Consider the following 25,174-nt stretch of genomic DNA (forward strand, 5'->3'; position numbering starts at 1 on the left):
TGAACCATAGATTAAACGGAGCAAGGACAAATAATATATTCTCTTTTGTTTTGACTTAGTGTTCAAACTATTATTAGAGTTACGACCTTATGAGAGTTGCATCTTTCATTAATAAAGTACAATTAACAATAACAAAAGAATACCTCTTCTTTTATAAATTAGCACTAGGTATAGGCCATTTCACAGTTTCAGAAATTTTGACTGTGTACTAAGAGTAGGTTATTTTGTATTCATAATTTTAATTATGCCCTAAGATTGGATTTTTTCTTGTTTCAAAAATTTTAATAATGCGTTGCAAGTGGGTAATTTACTCTAGAGATTTTAATTTTGCCCTAAGGGTGGATTATTTCGCATACTAGATAGTTTAGCAGAATTAAATTCGATAATTTTGCATTCCTATGAGCACTAAAAAGAGGGGAATTTAGTATTCCAGAAATTGTAATTGGGAAATGTGAGTGGTCTTTTTAGTAATCAAGAAAAATTCTATATGCAATAAGAATGAGTTTTCTCTAACTATTACTTAGAATTAATTAATCTCATGTTTTGGAGAGTGACATTTTATTTTTTCCATTTATATACTTTTCAGCGGTATACATAGTGAACAGAATAAAGTTTGGAACATTCTGAATAAATTGAAGTTTAAAGTTTTTATTAATTTATTAATAACTCAGTAATTAACCCCTTTATTATCCCCCATAAAAAGTAATAATACTTCCTAATCCGTTTGGTTTTTTCTTGAAGAAAAGAGATAGAGAAGTAATTATTTAATTACACGTTTTTAATTGAATTCCATAAAGATATTTAGCGTAATTTTACGTACCCAAATATTGTTCTTTGCTAAACACTTCGTATTAACAACCAGTAAATAACAGCTATATATTAATAATCTAACAACAATAATATATGTTAAAATAACAATAAGCAAATAATTAAGTTAACCATCTTAAATGTACTTACTAGCTTTTTAATAATGTAATATGTATTTAAGTTGAGTTGTACTAAAATAGGACATTTAAAGTAGACATTAACTTATGAAATAAAATATTTCAAAGAGTGAGGAAATTAGCATTTTTCTTTTTTGAAAATTATCGTTTGATTGAGAAAGACAAAAGTTTGAAAATTATTATTTGACAATGCAAACGATTTGAAGTTTACTGCTTAGATTTATTTGTGGATTGTTTAAATTAGAAGGAATATTAATCACTTTAACAATGCCAGTTAAATTTAGATCAGAAGCAAATATTTTGAATATATCTTAAATAAAAACAAAATAGCATGAATGTAAATAAACAGATAACTAAATTAAATTAAATATGCTTTGCAGTTTTGTTAATTGTGTATTTTTCATTTCAATGGTATTGAGGTAACACACGTGAAGTATACGATAATTTATAAGAGAATATTAGTTGTTTTGTTGAAAATGCAAACGATTTTAAAATTAATTTTGTAGGTTTTTTAAGAATATTAATTTAAAGATGTGTTTATACATTTTAAAATAGTTTTACTTAGCCTTCTTTATAACAGAGTATTTTATTTTCAAAAATGTCCCACTGGCGGTTAAGGAAATGGGCAAAATTGGGAGAATGTTTCTCCCCTACACACAGTTCCCCTATCAGTTAACATGGGAAAACCGGTTTTGCTATGCAGAGAAGACTGCAGGTTAAAATGCGACTTTTTACGTGCAGAACCGTCAGTGGGTTAAATCCTTAATTCTGATACTTTATTTGAAAACAAGTGTAACACAGCAATGAATCTCTGATTACCTAATTCTTCATCTTTTGTTTGATAGTGTTACAGAAGATTTTAAGCTAATCCAATGTTTTGTTTCTAACAAAAGACTATGCTACAGCAAGTAAATTCAATTAGTTTTTTACACAGTTTTTTAATTGATTTCTAAGTTACTGAAATGTATAATGCTTCTAATTTAATGTTTCCTTAAAAAAATATTTTTACAATTTCGAAGTTAAATGTAAGGCCTTTATCTTTCGAAAGTCTGAGTTACAATTCATTGTTCTTTGTTGTGAAACCAGAAGTTTTAAAAATATATCGCTAGTAATTACAAATAAAAAGTACGTTTTGCAATAATGAATATATTTTATGAAAGATATTTCCGCAATTGTGTATTTAATTTAAAATTATTCAGTATTCCTAAAAAAAGTATTTTCAACTGTTCTAAAAGTATTATTTAAATCGAAAGTAAAGTTTTGTAATTTAAACAGCATATTTAAAATTTTTTGTAATTCTGTATAAATTTGTTTACTTAATGCTATATAATAAAAACCATTATATGAATTAATGCAATTCAAGTGAAATCAAAAAAGATTTTCTTTGTCCCTAATTTAGTCTTAGAAATCAATTAAATAATCGTTTTAGTTAATGAGATATTATAATTTTGATTAATAAGGAAATACTTTTACTTTCCACAAATTTTTTTTTTATTTGAGTAAAAGTAAACAAGCTGAAACTAATTTTTCAATTTGCACTTAAATTTATTTCAAGATCTAAAATATTATTAATCGGCAAAAAAGTACAAACTAAATTTCGCCAATTTCACTTACTGTAAGATTAACTGCTTAGAAACTTACGGAATATAAATGCTCTATGTTTACAAATTATATAATGCAGTCTATTAATTATTTTCTGATAATATTTTTGCTCCTATAAATGTTAGCTGTTGCTGAAGCAAAAGTATATAAGAGTGGACATTTTAATAAAAAATAGAGATTTGTAAATGATGTATTTAGTTTTAGATCCACAAGGGATTTAACTCAAAATTTAATACAGTGATTTACCATTTTCTAAAAATTAACTTTTGTTATTCGCTTAAATTGTTTCTTTACAATAACTATTTTTATGAAACTATAATGGAACATGCAGAATATCATATTTTTATTGTACAGATTTGTCACACACAAACTGTCATCATTTCGGATATATGACAATTGTTCTAACGGGAATTGATCATTCATTGTTTCCGTTTCTCACTAATCATATAAAATAGGCGACTGCGTGACCTGTTTGTGGAATATGGCATTCTTTCAGAAGAAAATTCAGTTTGAGACATGAAAATAACAATATCTCCTCATAGCAATAAAACTAGATTTCTACATCTTTATCATAAAACTGAAACTGAGTATCGTAGAAATGTTTATTTGGAGTTTTATAAAGCGGATGAGAAAATTAAATTGTAAAAGTGCTTTTCTGAATGTTAACGTAAATATTTTTTCCATAAATGTTTTTTTTTCTCTAGTAGCGTGAAAACAATCTTATGAGAATTAATAATTAATTTGATGAGGTAATCAAATTATTTCAACTTTAATGAAATATTTCAGCATAAAAAAACTAAAGTGTTGTTTTTTAAGTTTAAGTTTTTTCTTCTATCATTACAAAATTAGATGCAATCCAATATTTTAAATGCAAAGAAAAACAAGTTACACTTTTTAAAAACTTTTTTAAGAGAACAAAAAGTATTTTTTCCGGAAATTAATCTTATCCTTCAACAATCTAATCTTTTATAATTTGTGATCAGGTTATTGAGCAACAATTTAACTTAACCAGTTGAATAAAAAATTTTAAAATAATTCCCATCCGAGTTTAAAAAATAAACCAGTAAAATAAGAACCGTTTGAGAAATGACTGCAGTTTAAATAATCTGTATTTTATGTAAAAAGTATGTTTTTATGATAAAAGCATATCTTAATATTAATAGGGTGTTATGTTTATTCTAAAAAAAACAGCATCCAGCCTAATTTTTTTTTAAAGATTTATATTTTGTTTAATAATTCATTCATAATTCATCCAAATATTATGGTTATCAGATAGGTTAGGTTCTTGAAGGATTTAATTAAGTATTCAGAAAAATTAAAAAACAGCAGGGAAAGTTATTCGAAGTTAAAGATAATTTGATAAGAAAGTTATCTATCACTCTTCCAGAAAAGTTGATATAACTTAGATAAAAGTAAGAAAATGTAGTCATTTAATAATGTATTTTATATAGAAATGACAGAATCATCATAGCCTTATTTTTTTAGTTTTCGTACCTTTTTAAGTACGATATTATGTCACTTGAACTTGTTTGGTCTCTTCTCTAAAAGGGTTTAAAAACATCTGCGTTTTCAAGTACTCTAGTAAGACCACCATGTCAATAGCAATAATTTTATTTTGAAATATTAACTAAGTAAAGAAAACATTCTATATAAAACTAACTAACGCTTCCTACTACTTCTCAATTTAATAAAACTAAAAAAATATAAATAAACATCCTAATACCAACCAAAAGTATAATTATTAAATAATATTCCTTAAATCCCTTGAGCTTTTTGATATTAAATAACTATAATAGGACGCTAAAATGATGGTTTTTCTATGAGGTGCAATTAACGCCATAAAAACATAATTAAAATGTCTAAACTATATCTAAATTTTCAAATCTAATTTTTATATAGTTAAAAATATACATTTCTAATATTCAAATAGTTGCTATCGGCTTGTTGTAAATAAGATGTACTTTTTCCTAGTGTGTTAGAATAAATTTTGTTAAAAAGGCTCTTTTGGTTCAGATTTCACACATATGTAAAACTCAAAGGGTTTAATCTAAATAAATAATAAAAAAGTAAATAATACAATAAATAAATAATATTAAAATAATTAATTTCTTAGATTATTTACAATAAATTTAAGGGCTATTAACTATTTTTTATGGTAAGTATTGTTGACCTCTGTCTATGAATAGAATTCTAATAGATGGAAATTGAATTTTATCTGATCTATAAAAACTATGAGCATTTTAAATGATTTTAAATGAAAGACAGTTTTTAGCTTTCATAGATTAATGGCATCGATATAAAATACTGTAAAAATGTATAAAATAACTATAAAAACAATTTTATTTTCTTAAGCGAAATAAGTTTTGAATCGTTCTTGGTTCTCAAAAGTTATACCGTTACATTCCTCGAAATTAATATACGGGGCATAACATAAGTCAATACTATTTACATTAGACACCGCAGAAAAATATAAAATAAGAAACGATGTCAAAACCATTTAATTCATTAAGATCATTCTCAGAGGAGGTGAAATTAAAAGCATCAAACCCTAGTTCTCCGATGAACTAAAAAACCATGAAATTAAATTTTTAGGAATTTTTTTGCTTTCATTTGGCAAGTAAACTAGCTTTGACAATATTTTTAATCCTGTTTATTCATTGTGGTTGATCTCGATCATTATACGTCAGAACTTGATACTGTTCTAGCTACTTTCCACACTGTTAGAAATTTCTCGGAAGAAACGGTTAAATAACAATTGATTGCATGGCTATTTTACCATATTTAATCAACACATTCAAATAACCATAAATGAAATGGTAATCAAACTTCTAAGTTTAAGAAAAACTGTTTATTAACTGCTTTCACCTAATACGGTTAAACAACCGGAATTTTACCGCACCAACTAGAACCACCTAATGAAGCTACTTAGTTCTTAGCTAATGCTATCATAGCCGAGCGGGCTCATCTGTCAATCTCATGACCTTCAGAACTGGAGTTACGAGTCCTAGTGTTGACACTAAAATATTTTCTCCATTCCGTTCAACACGTGAAGAATTCCCAGTGTCCGACACTCTTCAATGATCATTAACTTACGAAAAGCCGAGTTTCTATGTCTAGTTAAAAAATTATTACGTTTTTAAAAAATGCTAGTTGTAAATGGTTAAAAAACCGTATAGTTTTGTATTCATGGTTTTATAACGATATTTTTCTAAATGGTTATAATACCATAAAGGAACAATTTTTTCTTTTCCGTAAACTTTATGGTTAATCAGATGGACAGACAGCTGCCAGTTATATTACCGTAATTTTAGAAGGAAAATTTTAACAGTGCAACTCAGATATTAATTTGCGTCTTCCTATATTATTTTACTTGATTTTTGACAAGTTTTTTTTGAGAAATCTATATTAAAACCTATGATTATAAAACACCATGTATAGAGTAAATGTTTTCATGTAGGATTAAGACAAAAAATAACATGCAGAACATGAGTTGTAAAGTATGAATTTATTTATTTCGCAAAAGAAAAGAAAACAGGAAGCAGCCAAATGTCCGGCCAGTTGGACAAAACACAGTATAAAGGGTGAAAATGTTACTATAAACATCACGGACATTCATTCACGCAATTGTTCTTTACAAATGGCTATTTTTATTAAAGTTTTTTTATTATTTTTTTATTATATTGACAGATATGCTCAAAATGCATAATCAAGAACAACACAAACATTTAAAAATACACAAATGGGGCTGGGCCTCCCTTTGCCCAGCCTGACTAGTGGCCGGTGGGCGGTGCTTCCTGGTGATCACAGGCCATTGCCAGTTAAAAATATTTTTTAATATTTTTTTTTTAATTTTAGTTCATTTTCTGGAAATTCTGTTTCCAAATTCCTGTTTGAATTTAAGGACATGATAAACAAAATAAAAGAATTATGAGTTAAATGAAACATTCAATTCATTAAAAATTTAATATTTAAAACCTTAAAATGTAAAAAACAGAATTTCCAGATTATATTTTATTAAATACAATTATTACTTCATTATAATATCATATAGTTCATATAGATCAGAGCTAGAATATATAAGTTAAAAATTAAAATTTCACACGTGAGTTAAATTAATATTGCAATACATTTTGATTAAAGTTTAAATTTAGATCAAATACAAATTAAGAGCTCAGAAACAAGTATTACATTTCAAATTTCAAGAACTCAAAATTAAATAAACTTTTTATTTGAAACTTCATTAAATCAAAACTCTGGGGTTGAGCTTTGTATACAATTTTAATATGGTATGGACAGTTGAAAAACAAATTTTCAAATGCTTGTTTTAGTTTTAAACATTTCTAATTGACATGTATTTTAAAAATTAAAAAAACCTGTGGTATATGTTGAAATTACCAAAATATACTTAATGAAATTAAAATAAACTTTAAAGCAACATAAGTTAAATAAAAAATATTATAGAGAATATAAAATAATCAAAATAATGAACGGTAGATAAAACAAGGATTTTTAAAATTTTGTCTTATTTTTTTTAAATGAGAGTTAACATTTTTTAAATAAAATTTAATGATTTTTTAGTGAAAATTGAACAAGATATAAAACAATATTTATTAAAAAAATAAGTTCGTAAAATTACAGTTATTCTTAGCACAAATTATAAATGCAGGAATCGTGATTATTTAAGCCAAATGAAATTTTGCGCCTTTTGAAAATAATTTCATAATGAATTTAAAAGTACTTCCTTATAATTTAAAAAATTGGAAAAACTTTCAAATGATTTATAATTTAAAAACTAAATGTTAGTATCTTATTTTTCTTTAAAAGCGGACGTTAAAATACAAAGAATTCAGTTTAGTTAAAATATTAATAAAATCATAAATTAAGCTTAACCATCTTAATTTCTTTAAACATGGCTTTGAAATTTGAAAAAAAATTTAAATACTTATGTAAACCTTAATTAATATAAAGTAGTTAACTTTCAAAGGAAAGAACAAAAGTTAATATTTGGTTTTAGTGCAAGATTGCGAGAAATTTTTTTCAATACATAAATCAAAGTCAAATCTGAATGCAATACTTATTTCTACTTTAATATAAATCAACGGCTGTAGATTAAACTAATTATTTGACAAAAATGTAACACTTATAAATTGATGCACAGATAACAAAAACTCTCACACTTTACAAAGATACATAAAAAGCTGACATGTATAAAACTTGAATTCAGATAAAATCGATAAAACTAGGTAAAAATATTGTACAAAATACAAAAACAGGCAAAAAAAGCCTATGATATTGTTCTAAGCGAACTTCTCTATTGCGTTCTTTTCACAAAGAACATTGATACAGAAAATTGTTTTTAGTAGATAAAGCACTACATAGAAAATCTTGATAATACTTATGTAAAAGCAACTGTAGACAAAAAAGCACATATATGTTTAAAAACTTGGCGGTGTAAATTATGTAAAAAATGCAGTCGCTTTTAAAACCATTAAAATGTACACAAGAAATTTAACTATGTACTGTGAATTCTTCAGAGGTTTAGATTATAATGTTAATTGGAAATATTTATGCATAATACACTTAATGTTTACTAGTTACTATTTTTCTTATTAAAAATAATAACATTTCTGTTTTAAATATTAAATATGCACCTTTAAAATAACCTAGTTGTAGTATTTTAATTTATTTATGAAGTATTCTATTAAAACACTCCTTTATTAGTTTTCCTTCCATACTTTTAAGCATATTTATTGCATGGGGTTTTATCACATTATTTTATTATCACATCTAAAATCTATTTTACTTCTTTCATATTTCTTTTTAAATTATCAACTGTGTATAAAGTTTTAAATATTTTCAATACGCAAATAATATTAATTTTACAGCATAGGATATTATAGTTTTACTTATTAAATACTTACTCGATTTTTATAATATATTTAGCTTCTTAGGAAAAGGAAAATATAAAGATATTTTAAACTGCATTCAATACATTTTACAAATACTTTTTTATTGAAAAAATGAAAAATATAGCAGTTTCATTTTTTTGTCAAATTCATTTTCCACTTCTACATTATATCATTTTAATTCATTTGTTGATTATGTTTTTGGTAAAACACACACTTTCAAGAAATACCAGTTGAACGCTGATCCATAATACCACTAAAATTTGCTACAATATTAATAAGACATAATGTTAAACCTTTCTTTCCGCTTATCCATCATACATGTTAAACCATAGTATCAAGTCAAAAAATTTTATAAGACTTAAATTGTATGTTATAATATTTCAACTTCTCGTCTTATTAATGAAGGCAGGAATTTTTATCGATGTTACGACTCAACTTGTCATCTAATTAATAATGGCAGCAATTCGTAACGATGTTATGACTCAACTTGTCATCTAATTAATAATGGCAGCAATTCTTAACGATATTATGACTCAACTTGTTATCTAATTAATAATGGCAGCAATTCTTAACGATGTTATGACTCAACTTGTTATCTAATTAATAATGACAGCAATTCTTAACGATGTTATGACTCAACTTTTTATCTAATTAATAATGGCAGCAATTCTTAACGATGTTATGACTCAACTTGTCGTATTATCAATAATGGTAGCAATTTTTAACGATGCTATGGTTCAACTTGTCATGCTATTGATGATGGCAGCAATTTTTAACGTTGTAATAGTTCATCATGCTCCAAAATCTCTAACGGTGTAGATTTTCTGAAAATTAAAATTCTAATGAATCAAAAGAAAATTTTCAAATGTAATATGAGGGTGCTAAACAATTTTCCACCTGTACACAAATGCTAGAACCGTGCCTCCAAGTTGTATATTCCAAAGACAGTCTCTAAATTAACGGAGTCGTACAAGGGGATATAGAAATAATGTGAACTGTACAAGCAATCTAAGTAATGTTTTAAGTATTTACTAAGTTGATGTAAAGGACGCTTTTTACTAAAAGATCCATGAATTTAAGATTCGAAAAACACATCTTTACATGGAAAGTAGTGGCAGTGAAAATCGCTGGTTCCATGCACTCAAAGATGCATTTTCAAAACACTGTACATTGACAATTCTTTAGTTATATAAAAATAATATACTTAATTTCCCTTCATTTTGCACGTCAACAAAAAAAACGAAAACAACTCCAACTACTGTATCAAATCAAATCATCTGTACCTATAGTAATCCCAATGCTATGTTTATTCTACTTTTGTCTAACTACTTTTTAAACCATATATCTTTAAAATGATAAATAAATTATGCTTTATGATGAGCGAGATGCGTTATATTTCATATGTTTAGCCATTGATAATTATTTAAAGGCAAAATTCTTCGAAAGTATTTGGACGCACTGTATTAGTTTTTACGAAAATAATCTCTGTGGGATTACTATATTAAATATATAATAGCTTCAGGCGTAAAAAAACCATCCACGTGATTATTTTATTGCATAAGAATTTATTGATAATAATTTTAATAATTGAACAGATACAGTGCTTTTTTTCTAACTAAAATTACAAATAATACTTATAAAAATTATATTTAACTGCATTTTTTTATTAGCTTAATAATTATAGAATCATTTGAAGTTAATTAATAATAATGTTTTTTTTTTTAATATTTGCGATGCATTTTCTAAGTAAAATGAGCTTAGGTGCAAAAATATTTTCACCTAATTCCTGCAACAGCCTGTCAAGAATTACATGGAGGTTAAGGTTCCATAACTTCATGACCAACGGAATGATTGCAACAATGTGGTCAGCATTGCACACAGGTCGCCTTTACTTACCAGACAAGCTGGTACCCATCGATCTGAAGATAGTGGTCTTCTAGCCGCCACTGGGGATTGAACCCCAGTTCTTCGCTTCGCAATGACAGTTTTATCCACTGAGCCATTGCTGCTCAATTATCAAAAGCAGCACTTGTTTTATAAAAACTCATATATTTTCAAAATTTTTATGATTAATGCTTTAATTATAAGTAATCATTATAAGTGAAATATATATAGTTAAAATTAGCTCAATAAGTAATGATGGAGCAATATGCGTTACTTTTCAACTCAATCAATATGTTTTAAAAGGTAGTTTTTCAAATATTATTATCACATGCAATTCGCACTTCAATTAAATGAATATGAATATACTAAAACTGATATAAATCCAGTTTCTATAAGTAGTTGGAATTATTTTCGACATTTAAGGACAAAAATATTTATCGTTTTCAAAATATTCTGATGAAGTAGAGAAATTGGGGAAACATATTCTAATAAACAAACACAAAATTAAGAAAATAAACATGAAAATAGTTTTCTTTCAGCAAACATCTACTATTTATTTTTTTGAAATTAAAACATATTGCAAGTCTAGCAAGGATTAAATTATAAATATAAAAGAATCGAATATTTTATAATACAAATAAATGCTTTACATGAAAATAATACATTCCAAAAACATTTAGTGACAAAAAGAGATAATAAATGAATACTTCATTGGAGCAAATTAAGTTTATGTAAATTTTTTATCTAATAACGATTACGTTCAAATATTGGTGATTTTGTTTAAATTGATGACGTTTTGTACAGAATAATTTTGACCTGACCTTATTCTCCGAAGAAAAATTAAGTATCATTTATCAGATTATGAATTAACTTAGTAGCTTATTTCAAAATAACTCTCAGAACAAAATAAAAATAAATTAAACTATATGATGAATATAGATTTTATATATTTATATACAATACATTCTACATAAAGATATTAAATCATTCTATTTTTATAATAAATTCTCATGAGATGTGTTAAATTTATAAATAACAAACTAATAATAAACAATTCTTAACATTTAACAAGGAAAGGTTTTTATTAAATATTAATCAGTTATAAAAATCTTAAAGTATTTGGGATAATTAGAACATATGTTTAAATTACTAAGACATTTAATATATTATCAGAAAGAAAACAGAATTTTTTTTCCAGCAAAACAAGTTCATAATTAAAAATTAAACGGGAAATAAAAAAAATTCAAATACCGAATATCTTTTTTTTTCTTCTTTTTTCTTTTAAAGAAATTACATTATCTATAGTAAATAAATTTAACTTTTATTCCTTTCAATTTTTTCAGCCCGCTTAAATAGTTGAAGAATATCTAAAAAAAGCTATTTCAAAAATGTTTTAATTTAAAGTTGTTTTTCACTAATTTAAAAAAATAATGATTCACAATTTTTTAAAAAGAAAACATTTATTTAGAATTTTTCTTTTCTGTGTAAAATAGAAATTACAAGAAAATACGTTTTAAAATGTTAGGGTAATTTAATAACTTTAAAAAAAAATCAAGATAAATCTAAAAGACTTTTTATAAAAATTGAGAGTGTAGATGCAGATATTGTATAAACTTTCACAACAGTGGAGAACATAGTTTAGACAAAATATGTTCTACTGTTCATTAACACTTATTTAGTAAATTAATTTTAATGATTCAAATTTGTAATTAACTTTAGATACATAAATAAGTTATTAACTTAATTGATTTAACTAGCTGATAAATTGGAAGTCAGTAATAACAGAATGAATAAAGTTTCAACTATATATACAAGCATTTAAGATTTTAAGTTTATTATAGAAAATACTTAATATTTATCTTAATTATTTTATGAAAGCAAAATTAACTAACAAATATTGAAAAATATTTCAAAGTTAATTGTTGTTTTAACCTTTCCTTGCTAACCAGCACACAGATAGCTGTCTCCAATATTTTTGCATTCAAAAGCATATACCATACTTCATTCAAATACTTTATTTCTATCAAGCACTAGAGAAATAACTATGCTTAATTTTCCTTCAAACAAGTTTTTACAAAGAAGGACAGTACTTACACACACATATAACCGGGATTCATTTCATTTTAGCTTCTTTGTTTTGCTTGCCATAAATCAAAACAAAACACATATAGCTATAAAAAAAAACACTTTTCTATAACCTTAAATTACAATTCACTACATGACTATGCATTCTCCAAAGAAATACTCCGTGCATGTTTCACACCAAGGGAAAAAATAACACCTACGAAATCCAACAATTTTTTTATCTATACAATAACAAACACATCATACTCAGATAGCGTTTACTTTGATTGATTGAATGAATCAATCAATCTCACCTATCATTTTCCTTCCTCCTAATCAACAGTCAAAAACAGATCGCTTAAAAACATTCAGTTTTCATGTATTTTGCATTTTCTTTTCAGAAAGTCCGTCTTTTTTTCTTTCACATCAAGGAACTGGAAAATATAATTTCTTAATAATGGCAGTGAAATAGCTACTTAAAACAGTTTAATTCTCTGACAGAGGATCTTCAATTAATAGAGATTCTCCAAGTTAATTCTAAAATTCATACCTTAGTTCGTTCAAGTATACAACTTGCAATTGTCATTGTCCCATTCCAGATAAACTTAATTCACAGATGGAGAAACGCCTTTTTAAAAATATTAAAAATGTCTGTATTTTATATATCGAGAGCAACTTTTGTTTCACACCCTTTTTTATACATTATCATGGCATCAATATCATGGTCCAAATAAGAATTTCTATAATCATTTATTAAACCAATCAACATGGGAATTGCACAAACTTCAAATACATATCATAATTTTTTTTCTTAAAAATTAAGGATCAAAATATTTTAATGGAAGCTATCATAGTTACCATTCAGATTTCCATATTTCTAGCTGGTATGCTTACTTTATCTCCAAAAAAGATTAGGAAATACATTTATCTTCTAATTAAATGGATACTGCCATAGCTGCCATGCAGACATCACTATTTATTGTTGGCATGTAGGTATTCATACATCTCATTGATATACAGACACTCTTACTTTCCCTTCAAAGATGGTTAGGAAATACATTCATCTTTTCCTTAAATGGATGCTGCCATAGCTGCCATGCAGATATCCATATTTCTTGTTGGCAAACAGATACCCAAACTTCTAGCTGACATGTAGATGCTCCTACCTTACCTCCAAAGATGGTTAGAAAATACGTTCATATATTTAAGTGGAAGCAGTCATAATTGCCATGCAGATATCTATATTTCTTGTTGGCATGCAGATATTCATCCGTCTAGCTGACATGCAGATACTCTCCAAAGATGGTAAGGAAAAACATTCGTCAAGTGCTTTGTCTTTAACATCACTTATACCCAGTAACATCAAATCTGAAAACATGCAAAAGCCACCAAACAATTGGCATTTTAAACATTACCACCAGAAAATCATTCTTAAGGCATTTACAACATGGTCAGAATACAAGGTTTTTTAAATTTACATTGTAAAGAAAAAGGTAAAAAAAAAATAAACAGCACTTCTTAGTTTAAAGAGCACACCAAGTCAGACACAAATTCTTTAAATGGAATGCTGAGTGTTTTTAAAAACTTCAAAAAGATTAAGTGGAGGATGTCTGGATGATGTTTCAGCTGATGATTTTCCAATCAAGTTTTATTAATATGGTTTGTTGATTTTGTTGAGAAGAATACTTGTATTTGAAGGAAACTGTTTTTGATTACTTCAAGTAGCACACGCCCTTGACGAATGATATCAAATTCTTGTATCAAAAAACAAAAAAATGTGTATAAAAAAGGCAAAGAGATGAAATTCAATTTTTAAGCACCCATTGAGTTGCAATATGTTTATATATATATATTATCCCGTCTCATTCCTAAGGCTAGTATTGAGAAAGAGAGGCACATAGAACATTTTACTCTCGACCACTAAACGGGCTATACTCTCCACTTCTGGAATAAATGTGAGAAGGTCTGCAAACCTCGAAGACTGTAGGGGGAACCTGTGTTCAACAAACACTTGAAGTGCTTTCATGTATCTGTCATGGATGGCTTCCACTTCTTTTTGTCGTTCTTTCATTTCTTCTGTTAGTTCACCTGCTCTGCATTGTTCTCTGACCCCTTCTGCAAGAATTGAAATAAAGTCAGTTAGATCTTTGCATAAATACTGCAATAAGAGAAAGCATTAAAAGTAAAGCATTTTGTAACTTTAAGAAAATAAGGTAAAAGCATAAATTTGCGTTTCAGGAATGAGCAAAGGTAGGGTGTGATATTGCAAAAAAATAGCTTTTGTTTTCCAATGAGGTGAGCCTGATATGAATGAGGTGAACCGATACGAATTCCGCAACCGGCTCGCACCGACCACAGTTGTGATGTAAAATATCCTCAGTGATAGATGGATTAACGGTTAGAGTCCTCTTGCAGTCAGTTTAAAGGTGGGAGGTTTTCGCGGTTTCCCTCGCCCTGTAATGCAAATGCGGGTTAGTTTCATCAAAAAGTCCTTTCCCTAAATACTTGAAACAGGAATTCCTTTGTCTTCTGAATTGGGGTCAAAAATACAAGGCTACGGAATTGAACATTAGTAGTCGTAAACCCAAAACTGGGTCGAATGTACAGTGATGGTTATGAAATTAATTAGCGCTAACTATTAATTAAGTTAAGGAATAAGACACGAAAACTTGCTACCTCTGAACAAGAATATCTTCTTTTGACGATTTGGATAATTAACTATCAGAATATGGTATTTCTACTAGCTGGAAATTATATTCACAATAGTTAATCAGGAGAGAGAGAGAGAGACAGAGAGAGAGAGAGAGAGGTTTCACTTTTCGAGAATTTCACCATATCTTAGGAAATTTTTAATCGATTTTTTTCTGCATATAATTGCATAACTACAAAGTAAGTTAGTTTTAAGATAAAATGCTTTAAAGAACAAATTTTAATGATTTTTCATTATTTAACGCAATAATTATTGAAAAGACTTTGAATTGAAAATTTTGTATGAAAATTTTTACTTTACTTATTTTATTAATTTTTACTTTACTTAAATTTTTATTTTAACTATGTACTTTTAAATAACAAAAAAAAAAAAAATTTCAAACAGTTACGAAGTTATAAATTTTCAAAAAATTCATTTTTAAAATTGCATTTCTTAGGAGTAATTCCAAAGTTCCTGGATCAAGTATTTCATTTTATTTTATAACCGTCGTTGAACAGCCGACCCAATTTTATGGGTTTACGACTACTAATGTTCAACTCCATAGCCTTGTAATTTTGAACCCAATCCAGAAGACAAGGGAACTTCTGGATCGAGTATTGAGAGAAATTTGCTTCGTGGAGGACTTTTTGATGGAACTAATCCGCATTTGCGTTACATGGAGAGGAAGATCACGAGAACCTCCCACGGTTAGCCTGGCGGCATGGGGACGCTAACCCATGATCCGTCAACTACTGAGGATATTTCACGTCAGCACTGTGGTCGGTGCAAGCTGGATGCGGAATTCGTATCGGCAGGGATTCGAACCCGGTTGGCCGCATTGGAAGGCGAATGCTCTATCTCCTGAGCCATCGCGGCTCTGTATTTTTTTTTTTTATACATCCGTCGTTAAACAGCGGTTTACAACTACTAACAGGGGTCTGTTTAGAAGAAATTTGGGTCCGTTAACGGACCCTTCACAAAATAATTTATCTTTTAATCGGACCCTTCATAATTCTTTTTATCCTCATTATTGTTTTGTTAATCGAATAAACCCTTACCAGGAAGGGGGGGGGGAGAAAGACAGATGTAAACGAACTAAATTTTGTCTTCGGCAGACGCTTCTTCCCTTATTCGTCCGAAATGATTATTCTGCTTTCAGCAGTACAGACTAAATATCAAATATTTATATGTTGCATCGCTAATTTAGTAGCTGCAATTGCTGTTAAATTTACTTTTTTTAATTATAATTTTAGAGTGTTGAGCATAATCTTGTATGTCTTTACAATTTAAAAACTCACTGAAAAAGTGTTTTTACAATAACAGACCCTATTTGTACAAATTCACAAAAACGGACTCTGGTTGAAAGAATGTGACTTAACGTTTATTTTATATTCACAAATTATGAGTAATTTTTTCACAGTTTTACAAAAACGGACCTTTCACCTGACTAATGTTCAACTCCGTAGCCTTGTAATTTTGAACCAATCCAGAAGACAAGGAAACTGCTGGATCAGTACCCCCAGAGGTATGATTTGTTAAAGGAACATGGAGGACTTTGAGATTCTTCAGATTCAGATTTAACGTGCATCGGTCACCATTTACTACACAGGGAGTCTTCGGCCGGCCTAGGATAGAACCCACGAACTCTTGGACATGGGCCCAGTGCCCTACAAACCAGGCTATCCCGGCCCCGCGGCTCTGTAATGAAAAAAATTTGCCTTCGTAGAGGATTTTTTGGTGGAACTAATCCGCATTTGCGTCACATGGAGAGGAAAACCAGGATATTTTTCACCGTACGACATTCGTATCGACCCGCCATCGCTGAGGTTCGGACCCGGGACACCTCATTGGAAAGTGAGTGCTCTATCCATTGGGCAACCATGGGTGGTGGGAGGGTTTATTTCATAATCGCCGTTGAACACCCTTGTCGTCAACGTCGTTGAATTCACCCCTACCAATGTTCAACCTGGTAGACTTGTAACTTTGAACTCAATCCAGAAGACAAGGGAGCTCCTTGATCAAGTATTGAGAGAAATTTGCCTTCATAGAGGACTTTTAGTTGAGACTAACCCGCCTTTGCGTTACATGGAGTGGAAAACTACGAAAACGCCCCACGGTCAGATAGACGGATTAAACCATAAATCAGGAAATTTTTTATTGAATTTTTTCTATATATATAGTTACATTATGATAAAGTTTGTCAGTCGTAAGATAAAATCATTTACAGACCAAATTTTAATGACTACCTATTATTCTTTATTAATTTTAATTGTCGAAAGGATTTTGAAATGGATATTTCGCATGCAAATTTTTACATTTTTAAATTATGTAATTTCAAATGGCAAAATACAAAACTTGAAATCGTTCAAATAGTTTCAAATTTATAAACTGAACACCAACTGATCTTTTGATCTAATGATTAAACCTTCACATTCTAGGACTCGATCTTAACGGTTCGAGGGAATGTGCTCAAATATGCTAATTAATTAATGCAGACGATATTTTAAGTTACAAAACCAGACACAAAAACGTACCTTGTCTGAATGAACATACGTACCCTTTTTCCGACGGATTCACATTTTTGACCCTCGAAATGTAAGTATAAGCCACAATCTAGGAAATATAGTCCCAATTGAGAGGTAAAAAATTTGGACCCCCTTAATATCAATTTTTATGTTTTGCACATTTCGCCATATCAAGAGAACTTTTTAAGCGTATTGAAAACTTTTTGCAGACAATTATAAAGTTCGTTCATTGAAGGAAAATTCCATGCAAAAAATAACTTTTAGTAAATATTTATTATTTTTTATTATTTTATTTAATAATAATCAAATTTTTTAAAATTGTATACAATTTTTTACATCCTTTTATAGAACGTAACTTTACATGGCAAAACGCAAAATCGGTCGAATAGTTCTTGAGAATTCGAATTTAAAAAACAAGTCTTTTTTTCATTTAACTAAATGATAATATTGATTTATTACCTGATGATTCCATGATGATAACTTTTAAACTCACATATTCTTCTATACACAATCCCATCCTTCTAAAAGTGTCTGCCAAGCGTGCCAGTCTTTCAACAAGCGGCCCAGCCTCTTTAAGCTCTTCAAGTCCTATAGATTCACCGATCATAATGGCCAAACATTCTCTTAACGAACTTAAACAACTAGAAACAACCTGCGCGATAGTAATGGGTGGTGTTCCTCTGATGGCCAGGAAGGCACAGGCTGTCAGCACCAGAAGCTCGTGCCACTTGTTGGTCAGCAGCTGCAAAAGTAAGTTAAATTGCAACAAACACTACACAAATGAAGGATGCAGAAACTTATAGTTCCAGTGTTCGCTTTGCTTATTCTGTACATGAAAGAAAGTTACAGGGGAATTTTCGGTGTACTGTAATGACTACCAATAAAATTTTTTTGGAATCCTTGCCAAAAGTATTAACAGAACAAGTACACGCATCAGGAGTCGCTAATTAAAACTTAGGCCCTGCCTATAACGTACGTTTCGACTAGGAATTCCTACTAATAAAGTTGAGAGCCTATTTGATAGCAGGAGGAAACAGAAATGAGTTCAAAGGCGATTGTTAGAAACAGCTCCAAATTAGATCAGGCAATCAAATTGGGTTTGACTATTCGTTATATTTCAATTGCGTTTTTTTTTCATCATTGAAATATGTCATCAATGAATTTTGCTTCTTATCTCTGAATATGCAACCACCCGCGTACATGAAAGAAAGTGGGCCTCAGAAAGTTGCCTCAATGTGCATACTTTTTCAACAAGGAATCTAAAAATATAAATTAAAAGTAGTAATTATAGAATGCTCTGTAGTTGTACTATCATCTCGCTGCTTATTTCAGTAGAAATCAGCATTTTTTGCAGCATAGTGGTTAAATTAAAAAAGTACAGGCAACCTAATCATCTTAATAGAATCTTCTGTTTGATTATTTTTTTTATTAAAAAACAGAAATAAAAGTAAAATATAACTAGAATTTAACAAATTTGAAGAAAATTTTTTTTTGTAGTCTCTTTTTTTTCTAATGTTAAAACGGCCCAATGTTTGAGATTTCAAATTATTTTCTTTCCCAGATTTATATTGTGATGTTTAATGTAATTATTTAGTAAAAAAAATTATTAAACATGTGACATAACATACGCTAAAAAACTGCAATGTAATTTTTGAATGTGCCTACTGTAACAAAATTTAAATTTTATTTATCCTGCATAAATGTTTAATTAGATAAAGATTTCAAATTAAAAAAAATACAAAAGCAATGCAGCACATTTTTATATAAATCTTCATTTTTTTCAATAATATTTTTAATAACATAATACGAGTATTTAAAATATTTATTCCTATAATCTCAATAAAAGTTTGCAATATTTGACAGTAAAATAAAGATTCAAACGCATTGTTTAGTGAATACCGTTTATATAGAACTATGTTTACGAGTTAGTTAATAACAATACCAAATTTCAACGTGTATACTTTACCTGACCTTTACCAAGTTCATATTGTAATTTGCACAGCTAAAGAGCATTTTAAATATTTTTATCTTAGATTTATAAAAAGTTCAATAAAATACAGAAATTATTTTTTAAATAATATTTTTAGACTTCTTTCTCCTTTTTTGAAAAAAAACAAACATCTTTGATGAAATAATATTTAAAAATTCTAAGTTTAAATTTCTCTTAGTACGGATTAATTGTGATATTTGTATTGTTTTTGTATAAAATTTTGTATGCGTAAATGAGATAGTATGTCAACTTTCAATCTATGAATTACCTTAGTGTGAATGTCGACCGGTAATTCATTATAGAAAGGCAATCCTTTGGTCCACTGAACTAACTTATACACAATGTTGTCTCCAATGTGGCAAAGCTTATCATTAAGTTCTAATTGGCACTGCAATAGTTCTCTAGCATTCTTCAATTTAGCGACGTCCTCAAAAGTATCACATTCAACTAGTTGTCGGATCATAGCTGCAGCTTCTTCAGCTGTCATTCTGCTTTCCTGTCTCACAGAACTTGAAACACAGTTATCTGTCCTGTGTCTCAGGTGACTGACTTCAGCTGGACTCGTAAGAGCCGCTTTCAGAATTTGTCCATTTGCCCAGTCTTGTTGAGTAGATATGCGAGGTGTGGCCGCTGGAAGCGCTAGTTGAGGTTGCTGTTCTTGCGTCACGTGACCGTTCTTTTGCCCTTTTCGATGTTTCTTGTACTTGACCTGGAATAAATTTAAAATACTGTTTTAAAGATGACTTTCGATATTGACGGGTCTAGCCTCTGATCATGCGGTTTTAATAAGTTGCGTCACCCATACTGATGTAACGTAATATTTTTTTAATATATTTTTTCCATCAATTGGCCTCGAACAATTGTGCCGTGGTGGCTCGGGGAATAGAGCGCTTGTCTCTTAATGAGATGACCCAGGTTCGAATCTCAGTGATGGCTGGTCGATATGAATTATGCAGCCGTTTCATACCTACCATAGTGCTGACGTAAAATCTGACGTAAAATATCCTCAACAGTAGACGGATAATATGAGTCCCTTTGCCATCAGGCTAACCACGAGAGATTTTCGTGGTTTCCTCTCCATGTAGCGCAAATACGGATTAGTTCCATAAAAAAACCTCCACGAAGGCTCATTTGTCACAATAATTGATCCAGGAGTTCTTCTGGATTGGGTTCAAAATTACAAGGCTGCATAGGTGAATATTGATTGTAGTAAACTCTAAATTGGTTCAGCTGTTCAACGAAAATTATAAAATAAAAATCGATCCTTATCCCTTTTGTGGCTATCGATGTTCACTTTTTTAGACTATGATTATACATGTAGAGACAAGTAGGGGTATGGGATTAATATTTAAGACAGGTTTTGCCTCGGTTCGAAGAAAAAAAGGGAATCAGGGGTGAGAAAAACTCCCCTCCTTGAAATGCGTTATTTCTTGCTTCCGTAGCAGCAGACGGCCTTAGACTTCGTGGAGAAAGGAATTTTTCTTTAGACAAACTAAAGCTTTGTAGTTCTAAATCCAAACCAGGAATTAAGCGAACTCTAAAATCAATAATTTGGATAAAGTCGCCTTCATGGAGAGAAACACAGCAAGACCCTTCCATTTTTAGCATGACGTCGAAGAGATTCTAATATAGGGTAGTATTAAACTATCACCACCGACCACAGGGGTAAATAAAACAACAGGTGACGAATAACAAACTGACGGATAATCACCACTTTTTCTTCTCTTTTTTTGTCGAAAATGCACCTCATGTGCATTTTATTATTATTTTCCTTAGCAAAATACGGAATTATTATAAACATTTATAATATTTTTTTTAAAATTACATTATTTTAAAATTGTTTTTTAAAATTCTTCCTTATTTATATATGAATCTTGTAATGCTTACTATATTTCGAGAGATTAATTTAAAATAGATGCTTGCTTTATTAATTTCAACAGATTTTCAATAGTTTAAAATTTTAAATTTAGTAAAAGGTCACTGGCCAGTTGCAAAATTTTGAAGCTTTGGTTCGAACTTATGATCTGAATACCACTTGAAAATTTTATGTCAGCATTGTTTGGTGTGAACCTCCAAATAACTGGAATTCGAACTAGAGACAACAAGAGGGGCCTCAGAGGAAACCAAGAGATCTATCCTCTGAGCAATACCAGCTTTAGGATGCAAGGTATGCAGAGAAAATTTTGCTATGAATTGAAAATGCGTGAAGCAATTTATCATTCTGACGCAATATATCACTGAAAATTCTTATCATCTGATCAGGGAAACCCCCAATTAATATTATTAGATTTAAAAGAAATAACAGATTAAAATCCTGCTGTTGCCCCTAATATTTTTTTGGTATTTATATTGTAATTACATATATGAATTTATGTTTTATAAATTTAAGTTTCAGATTAATATAAATTTATGTTTCCAAGTATGGATAATAAAAAAAAATTTAAATTTCATAAAAAATTACTCCTTTACTAAAGTTAAGAAGTGCCTTATAAAAAAATGAAACAAAAATTATTAACTATTTACCTTGTACAAATTATATACAGCTCCTGAATTTCTTCCACCAGGCATTCGATCTTCTCGAACCGCTGGAATATAAAATAGTTTTTTTTTTTCGTGTAAAGGAAAAAAGGGTTAAAAGAACAAAAAAATTTAAGTTGTACATATTTTTTGAGGTACATTATTATGCGTAATATATTTCAAATTTGCAGGATTATGAAGAAGAAATAAGGAAAAGAAGTGGTGAAAATGTAAGGCCCGTGGAACAGGCGCTAATGAGAACTAGTTTCATTCTATAATTATGAGACTTAGAATATTTATTAGTATTAATTATTAATTAATTAATTAATATTAATTTGAATATTAGAAATTAAGAAGGTGTGCAGAAAAATCTACGACAACAAATGTACAATGGTATAAAAAAATTTACGTTTAATAATTAGTTTGAGAATTAGTAAATTTCAAACTTCTAAAAAAAATACCATTGGGACCACATTTTTATTTGCTATGTTTTTTATACTGAGTTGGGAAATCTAAAACATTTAAAAAATTAAAATTATGCAGGTGTGCAGAAAAATATATAAGGAAATCAATGGAATCAAAAAATTGAGATACGATTATTAGTTTGAGAATTATCAATTACTAAACTTTAATTTGAATTATTAATTGTAATAAAAAAAAAGTTTTGGCCTCTCCTCTCTACTGCCTGCTGAAATTAAACTACAGAGTTAAAATTCAATGTGCTGAAAGAGCTATTTTCAATTATGAACTTTATGCATAAAAATAGAAAAAAGAGATTTGCTTATCTTATATCCAGCTGAAAAGCAGGATTATATATTTTTTGTATTATTATGCAAAATTATTCTCCAGTATTAATCATTTTTAAAATTCATTTGCAAATTTGTTTTTTCAAGTTAATCTAAATATGAAGAAGAAGAAAAGAAGTCTCTTGCAATAAGCTCCTTAAAATAGTCACTAATAAATATTTAACAAAAAAAAGCTTTATAATAAATTTAAAAAATAGATATTTCTCTTCACCTTTGAAATCAGAAAAATCTTAAGAACTTATCTTTCTTGGAAAATAGTAAATAAATAAGGGACTGATGGCTTATGAATTGAAAATTTAAATATCACATGAATTACAATTTTAAAATAATAGATGGCAGCACTAAAGTTTTGAAGAAGGAAAATTTTTTGAAAGGATTTAACTTTTATCAAACAATTTAATATTGAATATGCTTTTTAACAAAGAATGTCTGTGTTAAGTAAAGAAAAAAAAATTGAACCAAAAATGGCCTTTTATTCCGAAAATTATATCTACAGTCAGCAGTTAGGCTACAGTAAGGCTTTTTAATTTTTCTAATTCGTAATTTATATTTGATTCATAAATCTCAGGAAATAATTCGAAAACAAAATAAATAATAAAAAAGTCTAAATTATTAATTTAAATTTGCCCTACTTTTTCTTTGTTTTTCATTATTTTTTAAAAAGATAATTTTTTTATATTTTTAATTCAATGGCAGTTTCTCTTCAATACAAACAACCTAATAAAGTTTTGCTTTCTTTTTTTCTTATTGAAAACTTTTTTAATGGTTCAAGCTCTTACTAATAGCTTTTATTTTCTTTTTACTTAGAGGATATGAAGTATTATTCTCATATTTATATTTCTGTAGAGAGATCTGAAGTAAAATAATTCTTTAATGGTTATATCAATTTTCAAAAGATGGCAGCACCAGAGCTTTTTTCAAAGGCTCTCTTTTTATATAAATTCATTTAAGATTTAAAAAAAAAAAATTAAGATTTTTTTTTTTCTGAATGAAGTGATTGCAAAAGTTTGGGCTCCAATTAAAACTAAATTAAATGCTAGAGTTTTGTAAATAAGTATTTGTTTCGTCAATTTTTTTAGATAATTTCTGTAACTGCTTGTTACAATTATCAAAGTTTTTGATTATTTGTTTTTCCCCTTAGAACTAGCACGATTTGTCATCAAAGAAATCAGTCAAAACAATTCTTAGAAGAAAGTAAATTCATAAGTGAAATCTTTCCTATTAGTAAGTAATTTCAGAAGTGAAATCATTCTTAGAAGAAAGTAAATTCTAAATGAAATCATTCTTAGAAGAAAATAAATTCATAATTGAAATCATTTTTAGAAGAAAGTAAATTCATAAGTATTTTTCATATCTAAGTAGTTAAACTTAATATTTTTAGTTATTATAAATCATTACATAAAACTATATTAAATTTTTATTATTAATATTTTTTTGCATATTGAAGAATATTTTTGCAGTGTATTTCGTCTCATTTTGGTCATGGAACACTACACTCAACATGGTGAAATAATAAAATACTTATATGCCATATAAATGTTCAAAACGTTAATATTGAATTTCTTACATTATTTTTAATTTTTCCTTCAATTCAAAGCTTCAAATGTAATTCCATTTAAAGTTTTACATTTAAAATCGCTTTGTATAGCCATATAAATATAAAAAAAAAAATAAAAAATAGAATTTAAGCATTAAAATAATTTTAAAAAATATTAAAACTTAAAGGTGCAAATGTATGTGCAAAATGTTTTCCAACATATTTAACGTCGCCTCTCAGGAGGATGTACCAGTTTGTTGACTGCAGATGTTTAAGATTTCCAAATTTAAGTGAATGATTTGATATTTTCAACAACTTTCATCTTTGGCATAGTGCAAATGAAGAAAATTATAATTGGTTTTAAGTATTCCCTTACCAGCAAGTACCATCCCTTGACGAACACATTTTTGGAAGCGACAGTACTGACATCGATTCCTTTGAGTCTTCGTCACTTCACAATTGCCATCTGCCACGCATGTATAAACCTTCTTATTCTGTACCGTTCTTTTGAAGAAACCTTTACATCTGAAAGAATAAATATATAAAAGACTATCACTCTGAAAAAATACTTCTTTTAATTGAATTTATAAATATTATTATTGATTATGATATTTATCGTAACTTTTTCGGCAATTTAAAATTATTGCTAATTTAACTGTAATGAAATAAAAGTGAACCGTCATAGTGCCAACGAAAAAATATACGCA

The 25,174-nt window shown here is 28.4% G+C and overlaps 1 protein-coding gene across 5 annotated transcripts in view; it reads right to left on the reverse strand.

The window, feature by feature from the left end:
- Positions 1-6,032: 6,032 nt before the first annotated feature.
- Positions 6,033-25,174, reverse strand: part of LOC107447387 (nuclear hormone receptor family member nhr-91) — a 188,638-nt gene continuing 169,496 nt past the window's right edge. For all 5 annotated transcript variants that reach the window (XM_087153299.1, XM_087153298.1, XM_087153295.1 and 2 more), the window contains exons 5-9: positions 24,844-24,992; positions 22,131-22,192; positions 19,876-20,316; positions 18,077-18,359; positions 6,033-14,518 (exon numbers count right to left, since the gene is read on the reverse strand). In XM_087153299.1, coding sequence (XP_087009425.1) covers positions 14,256-14,518; positions 18,077-18,359; positions 19,876-20,316; positions 22,131-22,192; positions 24,844-24,992 — 1,198 coding nt within the window. In that variant the 3' untranslated portion in view covers positions 6,033-14,255. The remainder of the gene's footprint in view (positions 14,519-18,076; positions 18,360-19,875; positions 20,317-22,130; positions 22,193-24,843; positions 24,993-25,174) is intronic.

Source organism: Parasteatoda tepidariorum, chromosome 10 (genome assembly GCF_982258835.1).
Source record: "Parasteatoda tepidariorum strain Cologne lab strain chromosome 10, Ptep-v5.0, whole genome shotgun sequence".
Lineage (NCBI taxonomy): Eukaryota > Metazoa > Arthropoda > Arachnida > Araneae > Theridiidae > Parasteatoda > Parasteatoda tepidariorum.